Source organism: Urocitellus parryii, chromosome 1 (assembly GCF_045843805.1).
Source record: "Urocitellus parryii isolate mUroPar1 chromosome 1, mUroPar1.hap1, whole genome shotgun sequence".
In the NCBI taxonomy this organism is placed as follows: domain Eukaryota; kingdom Metazoa; phylum Chordata; class Mammalia; order Rodentia; family Sciuridae; genus Urocitellus; species Urocitellus parryii.
Window position 1 is genome coordinate 41,091,286 of NC_135531.1, and position 16,702 is coordinate 41,107,987.

Here is a 16,702-nt window from a genome sequence, read left to right on the forward strand (position 1 = left end):
TAATATTTTTAATGCCATAACTTGCTAACTTAAAAGCCTGCTTTATACTTGTATTATTCTAAAAATGTAACCAATTTTGAACAATGTCATTCTATTTGTAATGATAGATATTAGTTCTCTACCATCTTTGCTACCACTAAATAAATTAAATGTTGCTTATAATAATGTATTACAACTGTACATAAATAATATTTCAGTGCATCTCCATGGTTTATGATATTCTAAAATCTTTATCATATGGCTGTTTTCATATTTTTGTTTCTTTGTTTTTCAGGTTGAGTTAGTCAGAAAGAGGAACATATTGAGAATCAGGGATTATAGAATGTGCTTCAAATTTTTTAAAAAAATTTTTCATCTCTGATTCCAGATAAAGTAAAAGTGAAAGATAATCTAAGAGAGTAATCGAACAGTCATTGTAAAAACCAGCAATGCAGAGATGCAGAGAGAGAGGAGGAGAGAGAAGGGAGCGACAAAGAAAGAAAGAGACAAGATTGATCAAAGTTTTTCTTATATACCTGATAGGTCAAAATTATAAGAAACTCTTCAGAATTACATGGAGAAAAACTGACGATAGTCACTTTTTTTTTAAACTTCTTAAATTCTGGGCTTAAAGCAAGAATGTTCTGGCATTAACAATTGGCATATTTTAATTTCAACTTCTTATACTGTTTTCCAGTGCTCATGAAAGAAAAAAAAAATCCGTTCTTGAGTACATCATAAGCTATTTTGCAAGGTGATTTTTAAAAAATGCTTTAGAATGCAGATAAGAATCAATAATTGGTGTCTGTTATTTCATAAATTAGTCAGAAACATTGATAATGACTTTTTTCTAACAAGTTGGCAAAATGAATCAGTTTTATAGAAGGAAAACTATGCCTTATTCATTGAGTATGAAATATGATCACAGCTGCTTCTATTATGCTACGAACAGTTAAACTGGGTCAAATAAATTTCCTTTTGTTTTTCCAATTGCTTCTTCAATTGCTTCTGTTCAGTTTTAATAAATGATCCTCCCATAATATCAACACTTTGCATAAACTTTACATATCACCCACAGCTTTACATAATACTAAATTTTGTAAAAATTTTTAGGTTCTTGGCTACACTTCTCATTTCTTCTTTTCTCCTTTTTCATCTGCTGATTTTAATATTATTTAATATAATGTTTCCCATATGCTCTAATCATGATTGAATCAGAAGTTCCTGGCATTTATTAAAGGTCTGATGCAAAGGAGAGAATGGGGATTCTGTTGATGGAGATTTTAGGAACTGAAATGTGGATGATAAGGGCAAGGAGACAGTGTCAGTCAGCTTTGGTGACAAAATAAATTAGAAAATGGAAATAAGGAATTTGAGAAGATCTAAAAGTAAATAAATACTTAAGAGCAAAGGAAAAAAAAATCACCTTTCAGTCCTTAAACCTCATTTGTGTTTGGTTAACAGAGTGTTTGTTTTTTTTTTTAATTGTGAATTTTCATGCAAAAATTTCCCTCTATGACTCTCAGGAAAACAGAAAACTCTCTTTCACAGCAATGATGGGAGGACACAGTAGCAAGCCTGTCTCTGGATATAAGAAATAGGTTCTTCATGGTTTCAGTTGTCTCTACCTGGCCCAGCCACTCCTCCAGGGTTTCCACCTGGCTCTCAGAGGCACTTGGGTTTATGGTTTCTGTACTTTGATTGGAAGGGATAGGAGTAAATTGATGATCCATCATTCACACTAAAGATGCTAGCCAACAGGTACAGAGTGCTTGCTATTTCCCTGCACTGTAAAGTGTTTTAAATCTGCAGACCATACTCTTCAAACAACCTAGACAGAAGATAGGTTATGCTAATTTTATAGATGAGGCCCAAGTAACTGAGACATAAAAAATCAACTTTGCACTACTGATTCTAGGTGTTCTCTAGCATAGTTGGGGGACCTCTTGGGCTCCCCTTCACTGACACCTGCCCCTGACAGTACCAATAATTCTTCTTCTTACTGAGCTGCCACTGGACACAGAAGGTCTGCCACTTTCTTCTCCATCACTTCTGCCCTCTCCAGTTTTTCACCTGTTAAAGAACTGAAAATCCCCAGAATCTTGGAAAAGAATAGAAACAATTCCTTAGTTCCAAAATGGGGCAGTAGAAGGTTAGCATTTTCCATGTGTTTCCATTTATGATTTTCTCATTTCTTTGAAGACATGTGGTCCCCTGTGGGCACAGCAGTGTGGAAATCAATATTATACTACTGGTGTGTGTTCTGACGTCAGTCCTGATTTTCAGCTCTCAGCCAGCTTCTCACCTGCAGTTCAGAGTAAGTTATAAACGTGTGAAGGATCTGAACAAGGCTTTTCATTTAGAGGAGGGGGGAGGTTATCAAGTCCTACCCAATCCCTCCATAAGTCTAATTTCTACATGGCTGTGAAACTTGACTTATCTATGGAAATCTTCTTCTATCTTTTCTAGCCTGCCCTTCCTTAATAGATGTTGTGGTTGTGTGTGATGAATCAAACAGTATTTATCCATGGGATGCAGTAAAGAATTTTTTGGAAAAATTTGTGCAAGGCCTAGATATAGGCCCCAAGAAGACACAGGTATGCATATCAGTAAACTAACCCATAGCTTTCTTTATGAGAGAAGAATGATAAATATGAAGTCTTAATTTTTGCATTTGCCAAATCCCCATATTAAATGCATTAAATGTTAATCTTGAAAGTTAATTGAAATTTAAACTACTCTAAGTTATTCTTCTCCCTATCACTCTGTCCAATGCTGTTGACCTTAGAGTTTTGTGACACAGGTATCAAGACTTTGGGAAGTAACATTTTATTCTCTTTCAGTGGCCTATTTTAACCTCTGAATACATGCATATGTCTTATTTCTTCATGTCTGTATTAATAATGAATTTCTTATATTTATTCCTTGCTGTATATTCCTTGAATTATGGAAATTTTAGAAATGAGTCACTAAGGGCAATTCTACCATCTCTTATTTTATATTCTTTTATTGTTTTCTAGTCTAGCCAGGATTTTTTTTTTGAAACATAAAACCAAGTCTTTTCAATATTTTGATATAGCTCTCTATGTCTTCAGAAGTTTTTAATTTGCTTTTACATCTTCTCAGGGCAGGCAACCCAAATTCAGGAGCAGAAGTTTCATGATCTTATAAGGAGACTGAAAAGCATTTATGTTAAAAGTGCTACTTATAATTTCAGCTACTCAGGAAGCCGAGGCAAGCTTATCCCTTAACCCTAGGAGTTTTAAAAAAGTTTCATTTCTGTTTTTTCTTTTTCTTCTTTTTTTTTCCCCTCATTTTTGTTTGGATCTTCTGTTCATTCTAGTTTTAACTGCACAGTGAACCAACCTCAGCAGAGAGCTGTTCACATAGTTACCAGTTATGTTCTTGGGTTGCATCTGATACCCCAATATCCAACATCTAGTAAAAATTTTGAAATATTTTCCTCTATAGGCATTGCATCTGTTTTTATTGAAATCTGCTTTTTCACTTCCCTATGTAGCATTATAAAATATTGATGTTACTTTATACCACCAAGAGGACATTAATGCCTGCTGAGACCTTGGAAGTTTCATTGTGGGCTTTTACCAGAAATTTGTGTTAACCTAGACTAAGTATAGCACAGATTCCTGGAGAGAAACACTGTCAAAGTCTCATATGAATGCATCTTGCCTCAGATGCATTCAAAGTCTCAATGAATCTTATTCCTCTCTAGGAGAGGTATAACCCAGTCTCGTTTCTCACAAATGAAATTGGGCCTTTCTATAATATCTAAAATACAACATGTTTTTTAATCCCCTTCCCTATTCTCACTTAGAATGTTGGGGCTGTCGAGAGGGTTACTGCGCCACCATCAACCTCTCATATCAGACTTTGAAATCCTCCATTATTTTTTATCCTTCCCTTCCTTTCAAACCATACATCCTTTTCCTAAAGAATGAGGTCCAAGATTATATTTATCATCATGCTCATGGGGCCCAGCATACCCTCTCCCAGGCAAAAATCCCTGATTGAACTCAGAAATCCAGGCCTCCCTCCTTCTATCTTCCTTACATACTGACCTCAGAGAGTCTTTCAGGGAGCCTCTTTCCACTGATCCCTATTTCTCTGATTTCTATTTCTTGTTCATAAAACCCCATCTTTCAGTTTAGATAGTGATTCCAATGCCTGAAAATGAGGACATTAATAGAAGTGTGTGACCTCCTTGAACCCAAAGATTGAAAACAATGTCCCCAAACATCTCGTTCAGAAGTCTCCTTTCTTTCATCTCTCTCCAATAAGATTCTCCCTAATGGTATTTTCCCTTGAAATCAGCCCAAAATTCTCTGTTCCATATGCATAGCCAACAACTTTCCCCCAGATGTGTCAAAACTGAAATCCAGTGCAGTAAATAAATCTAAATTGACTCCATACCTTAGGGGTACACTAACTTATCTTGTATTCAACTCTGATTTTTTTAATAGCATGATTATCCTAAATGATGTAGTGTTGCCTTGTCTATGATTGCTTATAGTTGTTTGCAAGTCTATGTCTGCTGATAATTACAAAGTTTGTTTCTATTTTAATCTTCCTGTTTTAACATTATTCTAATATTCATCCATATTAATAGCATAGGGTCATGCATTAAAAATCTTTATGGTTTGTCACCAACTATCCTAGTTGGTGACCTAATGCTGGGTCCACAAAATCTGACTATTCCAATAACTCAAGAAACGACAAAGAAAGCATGCAACCACACAGAAATACCCCTTTCAATATTCCAGAGATGGCTCTGTGACCTTATGGAAAAGAGAGAGAGAAAGAGAGAGAGCCACCAGAATTCTTTATTCTTATATAGGGAACACACAAGGGGAAGTTCCATGGAACATTCTATCCCCAAAAGGGCAAAGGGATATGACTACAAAGGAATAGGTGAGAGTAGCTCAACCCTCGCAGGTGATGCATACACTGGAGCCAGGCCTTGCTATCCAAGCTGGGACAAAGCTCAAGTCACTATGAAATATGGTGATTGGCTCTAGAGCCTCCTGATTCAAGACTGGAGGGCATGGTCATTCAGAGTGGCTCCCCATAATGGTTAAATCTAGATAACCAAGTCATAATCCACAGCACATTCTGTTGCTTGGCAATCAGTAAAACTGTTATACACAGATATCATTCCATCCAAAGAAAAATAACTGCCAAGAAAAAAATTTGAAGTGGTTCCCTTAAGCCACGGATACATGTCTAAATGCATTTTTTAAACTTTTATTATACTGGTCATATAGAAATTGTTTATTATGTGATGACAGTCCATTAATAAAATTTTGCTCTTTTGAAGGTGGGGTTAATTCAATATGCCAACCGTCCAAGAGTTGTGTTTAACCTGAATACTTTTGCAACCAAAGATGAAATGATTGCAGCAACATCCCAGACATTCCAGTATGGTGGGGACCTCACAAACACCTTCAAAGCAATTCAGTTTGCAAGGTAAGTTTTATTGCCAAAACACCACTATTCTGACAATATAAAAGTGCTGAGAAGTAAGAAAAAGGAAATAAAAGACAAAAGAAGAGTAATATGTCTGGAACCCACACTTAAATCGGGCTAATAAACAAAAGTCCCCGCATTCTATAATTTGAATACTTTAAGAAGACATTTAGAAAATGTCTTAAAAAAATCTTTGACTCTGAGATTTTTTTTTTCTGGTACCAAGGATTGAACTCAAGGGTATTTGATCACTGAGCCACATCCCCAGCCCTATTTTAGAAATAGGTTCTCACTGAGTTGCTTGGCACCTTGCTTTTGCTGAGGCTGACTTTGAATCCCCCTGCCTCAGCTTCCCGAGCCACTGGGATTACAAGCATGTACCATAAGGCCCAGCTCATTTCTGGGGATTTTTATAAGATGATTTTTCATGAATTAAATTTTTATTTAAAATTTTATTCTGTTATTAAATGTTATTTTATTATTAAAATTTAAATTTTGCAACGATTAAACTTTTATTTTATAATTTTTCATGAATTAAATGAAACAAGATCTTAGCTTCAAATGCCAGCATCATTATTTGTTAATATGTATCATAAATTTTTACTAATTAAGTTTATGAAGCACTTCATGCAAATTAACAAGAGCTGTAGAGTCTTAAACATATGAACCAAATCACATGGTTCATTATATATATATAAAATAATCTGTGGGAAGTATGGGTTTTACACTATGCAGTGTTTTTCTCATTCTTATGTCAGTTTCTATATTTTTCCAGGTCCATGACCTTCACCTTTACTGATTTAATCAGATCCCTTTACAAAAATCCTAAGTACTGCCCTGTTGTTAAAAAAAAAAAAAAAAAGAGAGAGAGAGAGAGAACAATACCCATGCCTTTCCTTAAGCCTCCTTCCTGCCCTTTCATCTTGTGCATAGCTTCTTCCTGATACCAGAATTCCATTTAAACAGGGTCTGTACCCTCTCCTTCCACTTTCTTGAAACCTAGCTCTTCCCCTAGCTATGCAGGCCTCTAAGCTACCCCTCAAGCCTCATCCTCTTGGATTCCCTTGAGTATGTGATAAGGATGAACCTACTCTACTGTTCTGAAACACTTGTCATGACGTGGCCAATATCTGGATCCCTGACAACTTTTTGTGAACAACTTTTGCCTAGTCACTGGCTTATTTTTCTTCTTTAAGCAGAGCCCTTCCTTCCGTATAGCCCTTCCTCTTAGGAATTGTGTCCCCTCCTGTGGTGTCAGCATCAGCTCTCTTGATGTCACCCCACTACTGAGCAGTCATTCCTGAATTTTCCTCCCAAAGCCACATGGGCATCAGGCTGATGCTGAATATCTTTATTTGGAGTGTCAACTCACTTATCAAATTCAGCATGTGCTAAACTGGTCATTCCTTCCCCAGAACTCCTCGTGACTCTGTCTTTTTGATTCATGTCACAGTCTATTTGCTCAGTCACTCAAAAACTTGTTGTTTTTCTGTATTCTTTCTATTCCTTCTTAGATCAAACGTCTGGTCAGTCACCACATCCTGTCATTTCTATTTCTGCACTTCCCATTACATCTGTCCTTTCTTTTCTTTTCTTCCCCCACCCCCTCTGTGTGTTTATTTTAGTTGCTGCTTCTAGTAGTGGGTGACTCCCTTTATCTATCTCAAAGTCAGATTCCCTATAAGGGAAGATAGGATTGATGGGTTTAATTTTTCTTGTCTCTATTAAGATGTCCTGTAGGGCCAGGTCATCTCGTCAACTGCTGGCCAGTCAATAGGGTCAGCTGCCATAAGGTCAAGTGCCTTTTCTGATCCAGACTGAGGGGAAGAACTTGGTTGATACAAAATGGCCTCGTTAGAGTTAGAAACTGCTGAGGGTCCCTATTTTCATCAAGAAATACAGGTGTGGCACTTTTCCATGGGAGGCAACCAGGGCCTTGAAAAACTGTCCTCTCCAAGATAATGGTCACTGTCTACTCAGATGAAACTTGTACAGTTTAATCAGCTTTTCAAAACTTGGGTTTTCTTCCCTGTGCCACCATTATTTCTGTAGCTAAGAGAATTTAATCCTCCTATTGCTAGAAGAATCACCCAGTTTTCTGTACCACTCAAACTATAATTACCTCTGTTTCTCTCCCCTTTCTCTCTCTGTCTCTGTCTCTCTCTTTCCCTCTCTCTCTTTCTTTAAAACACTGACGCTTTTTTGCATTAATTTTGTTGTCCTGTTTCCTTCAACTTATTTCACTGTCTGTCATTGCAATTTGTTGTCACAGGCATTGCAGGTCATCAAAACTAAACAAGGCCCAGTTTCTCTTCTTAAAATCTTCACTCATACTTGTGATCTAGACTATGTCCTAGACGATATACTTCACTCAAAAAGGTTGGATGTGAAAAACTATAATTCAAATTTATCTAGCTGAAAACTATGGAACCGTTTTGTACTTTTTTATATTCTATGAAATAGAGTACACAAAATATTTTAGGAAATAAAATGATAAGCTTCATTTTACATACCAATAACTTGAAGAACTTCTTACACATTCAGGTAAAAATATGCAGCACACATTGAATATGTAAATTTGAAGATGGAAGAGATGAATTGAGGACAGATACAGGTGTTAAAGTATCATTAGATAAATGGTAGTTTATCCAAAGGAGTAGGTAAAATTATGTAGAAAAAAATGTGTAACAATATGGTCCATTTGACAGAGAGAAATAGATTATTGAACAGCTAGTTAATCACTTAAAAACAAAATAAAGCTGAAAACCTGCCTTGCTCCTTGCATCAAAATGGATTTCATGTTGACCAAAAATTTAAATCTAAGAAAATGGAACCATTTTAAACAATTATAGAAGTTGAGTGATTTAGTTGGGTGCCATGATGCACACCTGTAATCCCAGCAGCTCAGGAGGCTGAGACAGGAGGATCTCAAGATTAAAGCCAGCCTTAGCAAAAGAGACGCTACGGTAAGCAACTCAGTGAGACCCTGTCTCTAAATAAAATACAAAATAGGGCTGGGGATGTGGCTCAGTGGTTGAGTGCCTCTGAGTTGAATCAATTTCTAGTACCAGAAAAAAAAAAAAGCTTTATACATGAGTAGTCTGTAAAATACCATGTCAAATATGAAAAATACAAAGAAAAGGGTTAATGGATTAAAACTGAAAAAGATCAATGAGCTGAGGAAATTATTTGAAATACATATAGGCTGGATTTTAATTTTAAACCAGAGGTCTACATATTAACTTCATCTTTTGATAACGAGTCTTTAATTTTATTGGCCACAGAGATTTTGCTTATTCAGCAGCTTCTGGTGGACGATCAAGAGCTACCAAAGTAATGGTGGTTGTGACTGATGGGGAGTCCCATGATGGTTCAATGCTGAAGGACGTGATTGAGCAATGCAACAACGACAATATACTGAGATTTGGCATAGCAGTAGGTGGCTTTTCTTTTCATGTGTTTTGTAGTTGATGGATAAATGTTCCTTTATAACAGCATTTTCTTATTGACTGTTCAAAGTTTATTATTGAAAAAAGTTTTTACTGTCTCTCTGCTCCTTGCTGATTTTCTGTCTTGTCGACTAAATAAATGGGTGTGGAAATGTTGCTTGATTTACTTCTCCAGAAGGTTTTTGGTGTTGGGAAGTAGACTAGAAGGTGTTATTAGGAAATGTGGAGAACAACAGGAATGACTTTTTTCCTTCTTCCTCTATTTTCAAGGTTCTTGGGTATTTAAACAGAAATGCCCTTGATACTAAAAATTTAATAAAAGAAATCAAAGCCATTGCCAGTGTTCCAACAGAAAGATACTTTTTCAATGTGTCTAATGAAGCAGCTCTTCTAGAAAAGGCCGCGACATTAGGAGAACAAATTTTCGGCATTGAAGGTAAAAGAGCTCATTTTAAGAACTTTCTTCTAAAACTTTTTGAAATTTTTATTGTATTCACAGATTTGCATTATTAATGTCAATTAGTATAGTTTTGTAGGAAAAAAAGCTTCTATACATCAGTAAGAAAAATTTACAAATATGAACAAATACTTTATAAAGGATAGAATATAAATGATTCATAAACATAAAAAATATTCCCAACTTCAGTAATTATTTAAAAATAGAATTTCCATCACTTTTATATTTTACCTAAATGTGCACAATAATGTTTACTATTACAGAGATTATTGAGAAGTAAAGAAGCTCATACATTGTTGACAAGATGATAAATTGATGAAAAATTAGCAATATCTATTACATTCCTAAATAGTTTTATCTTTTTATATGATATTGTATAATTTTTGAAGAAACATTTTATTATGAGATCTAAAATAATTTACTTATGTGGACTTAAGAAGTCTAGTCAGTGTAGAAATATTACATATCCAGGCACTCACTTAGAACATACTTTAAATTTCGTAAAGAGTTCCACACTACCCAAATCCTGGTTCCAGATAGTTAATGCAACTCTCTGCAATAAAAAGGGTATTTTAAGGGAAAGAGAGGTGGGAATAGCAAGGATAGTAGAACAAAACAGACATTATTACTTTATGTATATATGTAACTGTGAACAATATGATTCTACAACATGTACACTCAGGAAAATGAGAAATTATATCCCATCTATATATATCAAAGTTCATAAAGCATTCTATTGTCATGTAAAACTAATTAGATCAAATTTTAAAAATTTTTAAAAAGGGTATTTTAGTGATCATCTACATATCAGGAACTACCTCCAAATCTGCATCCAAGGGGATTGCATAAATTAAAAGTTCATTGCTATATTTACATCTTGATCTCCTGATTATTTACTGGAAATTCCTAATTAAAAAAATTCTATTGCTTCTTAAATATCCTATGGTGCTTCTAAGTGACTAGTCATCATCAAAATCTCATGTTCCCTGAGATAAAAAATTACTAAGCTGTCCGTGCTGATAATTTTGTGCATTTGTAGTGGCATGAATAAGAATGACCACGATGTAATCTAAAGCTAACTAGAAATGATTTTGTACATTATCTACTACTACAGATTTTTTGAAGAGCACTCTTCTATTTTATTAAAATTACCTCTGCTCATTCTGTGTAAATCATTACTTCTTCTAAACAACACTAGGTTATGTAGTATAGTTTCTTCTCTTTATTAAAATGTTAGTCCAGGAATTTAGCTTCCTTCTTGTGAAGATTAGTGAAATGGAGCCATCTTGATCTTAACACATGGAAAATGAGCACTAGTGCTAGTGACAGGGGTAAGCACCACATGTGAACAACTTCCTCCTTGGTAAAATTCCTCCTCAATATTTAATCTTGGTTTCTGGTAGCTAACCCAAATATCTCTCAGCAGAATCTTCACCACTGGTCAATTACCTAACTCATCCAACTGCATCTGAGATATGTGTGCATTTATTGAGACATACTTAAAAGTTAAAAGTTCATTTAGTTTTTCAGCTAGTAATGAAAACTTTTTTAAAAAAACTGACATCAGGACTGGGGTTGTGGCTTAGTGGTAGAGCGCTTGCCTAGCATGTGTGAGGCACTGGGTTTAATTCTCAGCATCACATATAAATAAATAAAATGAAGGACCATTGACAATTTAAAAATATTTTTTTAAAAACTGACTTTAATTTTCACCTTGCCTCATACCCTTCCTTTGTGAAAGGGTCTTTAATATCAGGAACTTTGTAGGCATGTCATTAAATGCATTAATCTTAAGTTAAAACCAACTATGAACACTACTTTGGAGGTATTATAGATTTTCATAGTCTGTTAAAACACTTTCTTAGTCATTTCCTTTTTCCAGGATCTTCCAGCTCTTTATTTTTGGGTGAATGTTGTGTGTGTGTGTGTGTGTGTGTGTGTGAGAGAGAGAGAGAGAGAGAGAGAGAGAGAGAGAGAGAGAGAGAGAGAAGAGAAGAGAAGAGAGGAGAGAGAAAGAGAGATGCATGCACACCTATGTTTGAAAACTTGATTTAAAGGGAATTGAACCCAGTCCCTCACACATGCTAGGCAAATGTTCTACCTCTGAGCCACAACCCCAGTCCCTGAAGTCAGTTTTTTAAAACTTTTTTCATTACTAGCTGCCAATAATACAATTTTGAAACTGATTATTTCCCAGGTACTGTTCAAGGAGGAGACAACATCCAGCTGGAAATGTCACAAGTAGGATTCAGCGCGGATTACTCTCCTCAAAACGTGTGTATATAGATGACGTCAAGCCATACTGCCATTCACCCCTATGCTTTCAGACTCAATACCTTATACATGAAGTAGAAAAAAACAACCATCTAGAGACCGATGGTTCTGGTTCCTAGCCATGCTCCTTAGCTTCTTTGTGTTGCTCCTTTATCACCTCAAAAATGAAGATTAACAATGCCTCCCCTTCCCTATTTCAAAGGGATTTTCTATGGGGAGGAAGAGAGATAATATGCAAAGAAGACTTTCACTGCTCCAGAGCTCAAGCCCCATATTAATGTGAGATATTATCCCTACAGGAATGTCCTTTCAACCAATTAACAAATTCCGAGTTGCAATAGTATTTTTCTCTAAAAGCAGAGACAGAAAATAGTTGAAAGAGTTTAGGAAAGATGTGAGAGAAGATTGGAATACACCAGTGTTTTCTTAGCTCAGAGAAGCCTAGTCTTCTTTCTCAGAAGCATCTGCCTTCAAGCCTCTATTCTAATTCTATCTAGGATATGAGTAGGTAGTGAAAGGGGAAAAAATATGTGACGCCCTGAGAAATAGTCAGGATACAGTGTGAACTCAGGGGCAGACCAAGGACCAAGAACAGCTCCTTGTATGTCTAGAATAGAAAGTGTGGACTGTTTCTGGGGCACCAAATCTTAGAGATGCTGAAAGTTATTCATCTTTCCCATAGAAATAAATACAAATGAATCTATACACAGAGAATTATATAACAATTCTGTAAACCCGTCCATGCTGATCAGAGTCCTGATCAGAGTCCCTAATACTACATTCATTCACTTTCACACTCTCTAATCCTCAAAATGGCACACATTGTTTCCCTGGCTACTATTTTATGATCCGGAATCATACCTTTGATGTTTTCTAAGATCTAAGGCCAAATACTTAAATATAAAGTTTCCCGTGTTGACGAAACCTGCCTTCAGTGATGATTTATAGCTTTTGATATTCAAATTGAGCTTGATCCAATCCACAGTAGCCTGTCCCCCTCTACCCTTCCTCAGGGCTGGCCCATGTTAATTTTCCTTCCAATAGATCAACTGTCACAGCTACAGATGTCTTTTGTAGCTGTACTGTCATCCCACAGATGGGATATGGGGATTTGAGAATGAATCAAAAAGAGAGAGGAAAAAGTTAAAAGTAATAGGTCAGAAAAGGGACCCCAGGACATGCCTGAGAGAGAGGAGCATGCTCTTCCTCCTCTCAGGTCAGCACTCTGTGACTCAAGCATGTCTCATTTCCAGTTGTGAGCTTTTCCTATGAATATGTGGGACTGACATTCTACTATAATGCCTTTTTATGGGCTCATAAGGACTCAGCATTTGCAAATGTGTGTGTTTTGTGTGGATATTTTAAGATGACTAGGTACCTGTTTTATACCAGAGCTTATTACAAAAAATTTATCTATGTAACATGTCAAAAGTATGGCCCAAAATAAGATAAACCATGATAAGATTTGTTCTCCAGTGCAATTTATGAAAACAATTTTGAGGTATATCAAGATACATTAATATATTTCCTTTCATTGCATTTATTTTTCTTAAATATAAATAGCTTATTTCAATATTTGCCCTACCCTGCCTTCTCATGCATTATATGTGATTTGTTTAATGATCTTCAATTTTCAATTACTTTAGGATATTCTGATGCTAGGAGCAGTTGGAGCTTTTGACTGGAGTGGGACTATTGTCCGGGGGACATCTCATGGATATTCAATCTTTCCTAAACAAGCCTTTGACCAGATTCTGCAGGATAGAAACCACAGTTCATATTTAGGTAAGGTATAGAAGCATTTGGCTCAGCAGACTGAAGTTGCTTTCCTTTAAAACTAGCTTCTTGTTGAATCTTAGGGTCAGTCAGTTCAGCAAAGCCTCTGAAATGCCATCATATTTGTTGTTCATACATATGTTGCCTCTTTGCCAATCTGGCTTTAATTCACAACTGCTTAATAAAACATTTGCTTTGCACTCCAATCCCTATGACTGTTTAATCATTGTAATCATGGAATATGATCATGTCTCTCTAAAATATAAATAGTGGTCGGGTGCAGTGGTGCACACAGGGGCTTGGGAGGCTGAAGCAGAAGGATCACCAGTTCAAAGCCAGCCTCAGCAACTTATAGAGGCCCTAAGCAACTTAGCAAGACCCTGTCTCTAATAAAATACAAAAAAGGGCTGGGGCATGGTTAAATGCCTCCAAGTTCAATCCTCAATATCAAAACTAAATAAATTAAATAAAATAAAATAGAAATAGTTTCTAAAAGCCAATACACTAAGTGGTAGTTTTATCCTGTTTTAGAGTTTTCCGTTTTTTGTTCCTATGATAAACAACCACTGACTTAGAGGACCTACTATGGGGCAGTTCCTGGGATGGCTATTCTATCTATATAAACATTTAAATCCTTCTAAAACCACATGAGAGCCATTTTACCTCTAGGATCCTTAGAGATCCTAAACAACCTAGTGTCAAATCCACACTTTGTATCTAGAACTATCTAACTCCTGTGGCCTGTGGCCTTTCCTCTGTGTGACATTACTTTTTAACTCCATTCGCTCATTCATTCAAGGCATATTTGTTGAGTGCCACATTCATAGGTTGTCGATGAGGACAACCTTGAATCTAGAGCCAGATTTGTAGATGGAGAGAGACCCATCTATGCTGGATAGTGTGAAAAGTGGAAGGGCAAGAGCAGTTCATCTTAGAAATAGAAAGATGTGTCCTTGGTGACATACCCAGGAGCATGGGGAACTATGCTCTATATCTAATTAAAGGATCTCTGATCATCTCTACTAACTGGGCAAGCCTTATCTGGCTGAGATATTCATTGACACCCTGTGTTTCCTTCTCTCCTAGGTTATTCTGTGGCTGCAATTTCTACTGAAAAAAATGTCCACTTTGTTGCTGGTGCTCCTAGAGCAAATTACACTGGCCAGATAGTGCTGTACACTGTTAATGAGAATGGCAATGTCACAATTATCCAGGCTCACAGAGGGGACCAGGTAAATATCATTGTTTATCAGGTGAAAATAATTTTATGGACAACTGGGTACTTAGGGAATTGGGCAGGTAGAAATGAGAGCTAACATTTATTGAGTACCTCCTCTGCATTTGGCACTGTGATCTTAATTTTGTACATTCCTTACATTTTCACAGTAATACTAGAACATCTGCTCTCCACTTTGACATGGTACTGAGAGTTTAGCCGGATTTTTAAGAAAACATAATTTTAATGGTATTAAGTTACTCTCACAACTCAATCTTATCTGGCCTCAAAGCGTGTGATGTTTAGTAATATCCCAGTCCATATTTCTGACTGCCCACATGAACACTAGGTGGCTGTTGTTTAATCATGGTGGCAGGCACTATGTCTTGTGAACAAAGCCACGTGAGGAGCCAAGAGTCTAGAGGAGAAATGGTTACACAGGAACAGTAGGTTATAATAGGAACTGAACGGCACCTGAGCCTGTCGAGGTGTCCTGTTGGCCTTCATGTTCCTAAAAGGTCAAACAACTCCCTTCCATTTTCTGTTGGTGGGTGGTCATTTGGTTATTGAACCCTATGGGGAATCCTGGTGTCATGCAGGAGCAAAGGCCAGCTTATGGGCTCCTGTTTCAGTTCTGCCCTCTGGTCTTGGCCATATGTGAAATGTACATCCCTGATCCCCAGCAAACAACAGAAAGTAGTTTCCTTCCTTGAGTCAGAGAAACTAACCACAGACTTCTGTTCTCTGGAAGTAATTCTGATTTTGCTGTTGCTGTGGATTTTCTAAGAATAAGGAGACCTGCTAGGCACGATGGCTCACGTATGTAATCCTGGCAGCTCAGGAGGCTGAGGCCTGAGAATTGTGAGTCCAAAGCCAGCCTCAACAAATTTAGCGAAGCCCTAAGCAACTCAGCAAGACCCTGTCTCTAAATAAAAATATAAAAAATGCTGGGGGATGTGGCTCAGTGGTTAAACACCCCTGAGTTCAATCCCTAGTACCACACACACACACACACAAAAAAAAAAAAAAAAAATCACACACTTTTTCATCCTCTTTAGTATTTTTATAAGAAGGGTGTTGGATATTTTAAAGAAAATGTTATGGAAGCAATCTGTTTTTATTTATTTCTAATCCTTAAAGAGGTGTTCGCTTAGGCATACAATGAATATGGCTGGGTGGGATAAATATCCAAATTCCCAGCCTCTATTTTTTCACTGTATCTCCACCCAGCCCTCCTATACTTGTCAATCTGGCAGCTACTCAGCTGTCCCAGACCAACCATGGATATTTATGTCATTCATGCTTCCCCATTTCTCTCCACCTGGAAAGTCCTTAAGATGGAATTCAAATAATGCTTTATCCTTTTAAGCCTTCCTGATGTCCATACACTCCAATCACTCAACGTTTGGGGCTTGCCCGTATTACTGTATATTTTTTATGGAAGTACAATTGTTTATTCCCCTTGCTTCTACTCCTACCTTTCTCTACAGCACCCTTTACATAGTTACTAAGGATTTCTCTTATAAATGTGGCCTTTGGTTCAAGATCATTAGAAATACCAGAGACACTTATTTACAAAAATTTTTTTTTTTGGATCACATTCCAGACATTTCATCAGAAGGCTTAGTAATAAGTTTAAAGACACTTCCTTAGCGATTCTTGTGCACCCTGAGGTTTAAGAATCAAGTAGCTAGATGGTGATTTAACCTGAAGGAAAGGAATCTGCTCTCCATCTTTATATTCTAGCATCTTTCAGGTTGTAAAAGCTCCATTTCTGTGCATTTTAAATAAGTTAATTAAAGTTCAATGTGATATTCAATGTATAAGAACCCTAGAAATCCTAAGATTAATATGCTTTATTACTCCAGATTGGCTCCTATTTTGGTAGTGTGCTGTGTTCAGTTGACGTGGATAAAGACACCATTACAGATGTGCTCTTGGTCGGGGCACCAATGTACATGAATGACCTTAAGAAAGAGGAAGGAAGAGTCTACCTGTTTACTATTGTAAAGGTAAAAAATAAAACAAGCAGTTTAATTTGCTTTAATATTGACAAGTAAAAGATAA

The 16,702-nt window shown here is 36.5% G+C and overlaps 1 protein-coding gene across 1 annotated transcript in view; it reads left to right on the forward strand.

The window, feature by feature from the left end:
• Nucleotides 1-16,702, forward strand: part of Itga2 (integrin subunit alpha 2) — a 96,122-nt gene that overhangs the window by 49,626 nt on the left and 29,794 nt on the right. The window contains exons 5-13 of the mRNA XM_026385944.2: nucleotides 2,182-2,296; nucleotides 2,449-2,576; nucleotides 5,315-5,463; nucleotides 8,748-8,898; nucleotides 9,183-9,348; nucleotides 11,567-11,643; nucleotides 13,290-13,428; nucleotides 14,506-14,651; nucleotides 16,504-16,647. Of these exons, the coding sequence (XP_026241729.2) occupies nucleotides 2,182-2,296; nucleotides 2,449-2,576; nucleotides 5,315-5,463; nucleotides 8,748-8,898; nucleotides 9,183-9,348; nucleotides 11,567-11,643; nucleotides 13,290-13,428; nucleotides 14,506-14,651; nucleotides 16,504-16,647 (1,215 nt within the window). The remainder of the gene's footprint in view (nucleotides 1-2,181; nucleotides 2,297-2,448; nucleotides 2,577-5,314; nucleotides 5,464-8,747; nucleotides 8,899-9,182; nucleotides 9,349-11,566; nucleotides 11,644-13,289; nucleotides 13,429-14,505; nucleotides 14,652-16,503; nucleotides 16,648-16,702) is intronic.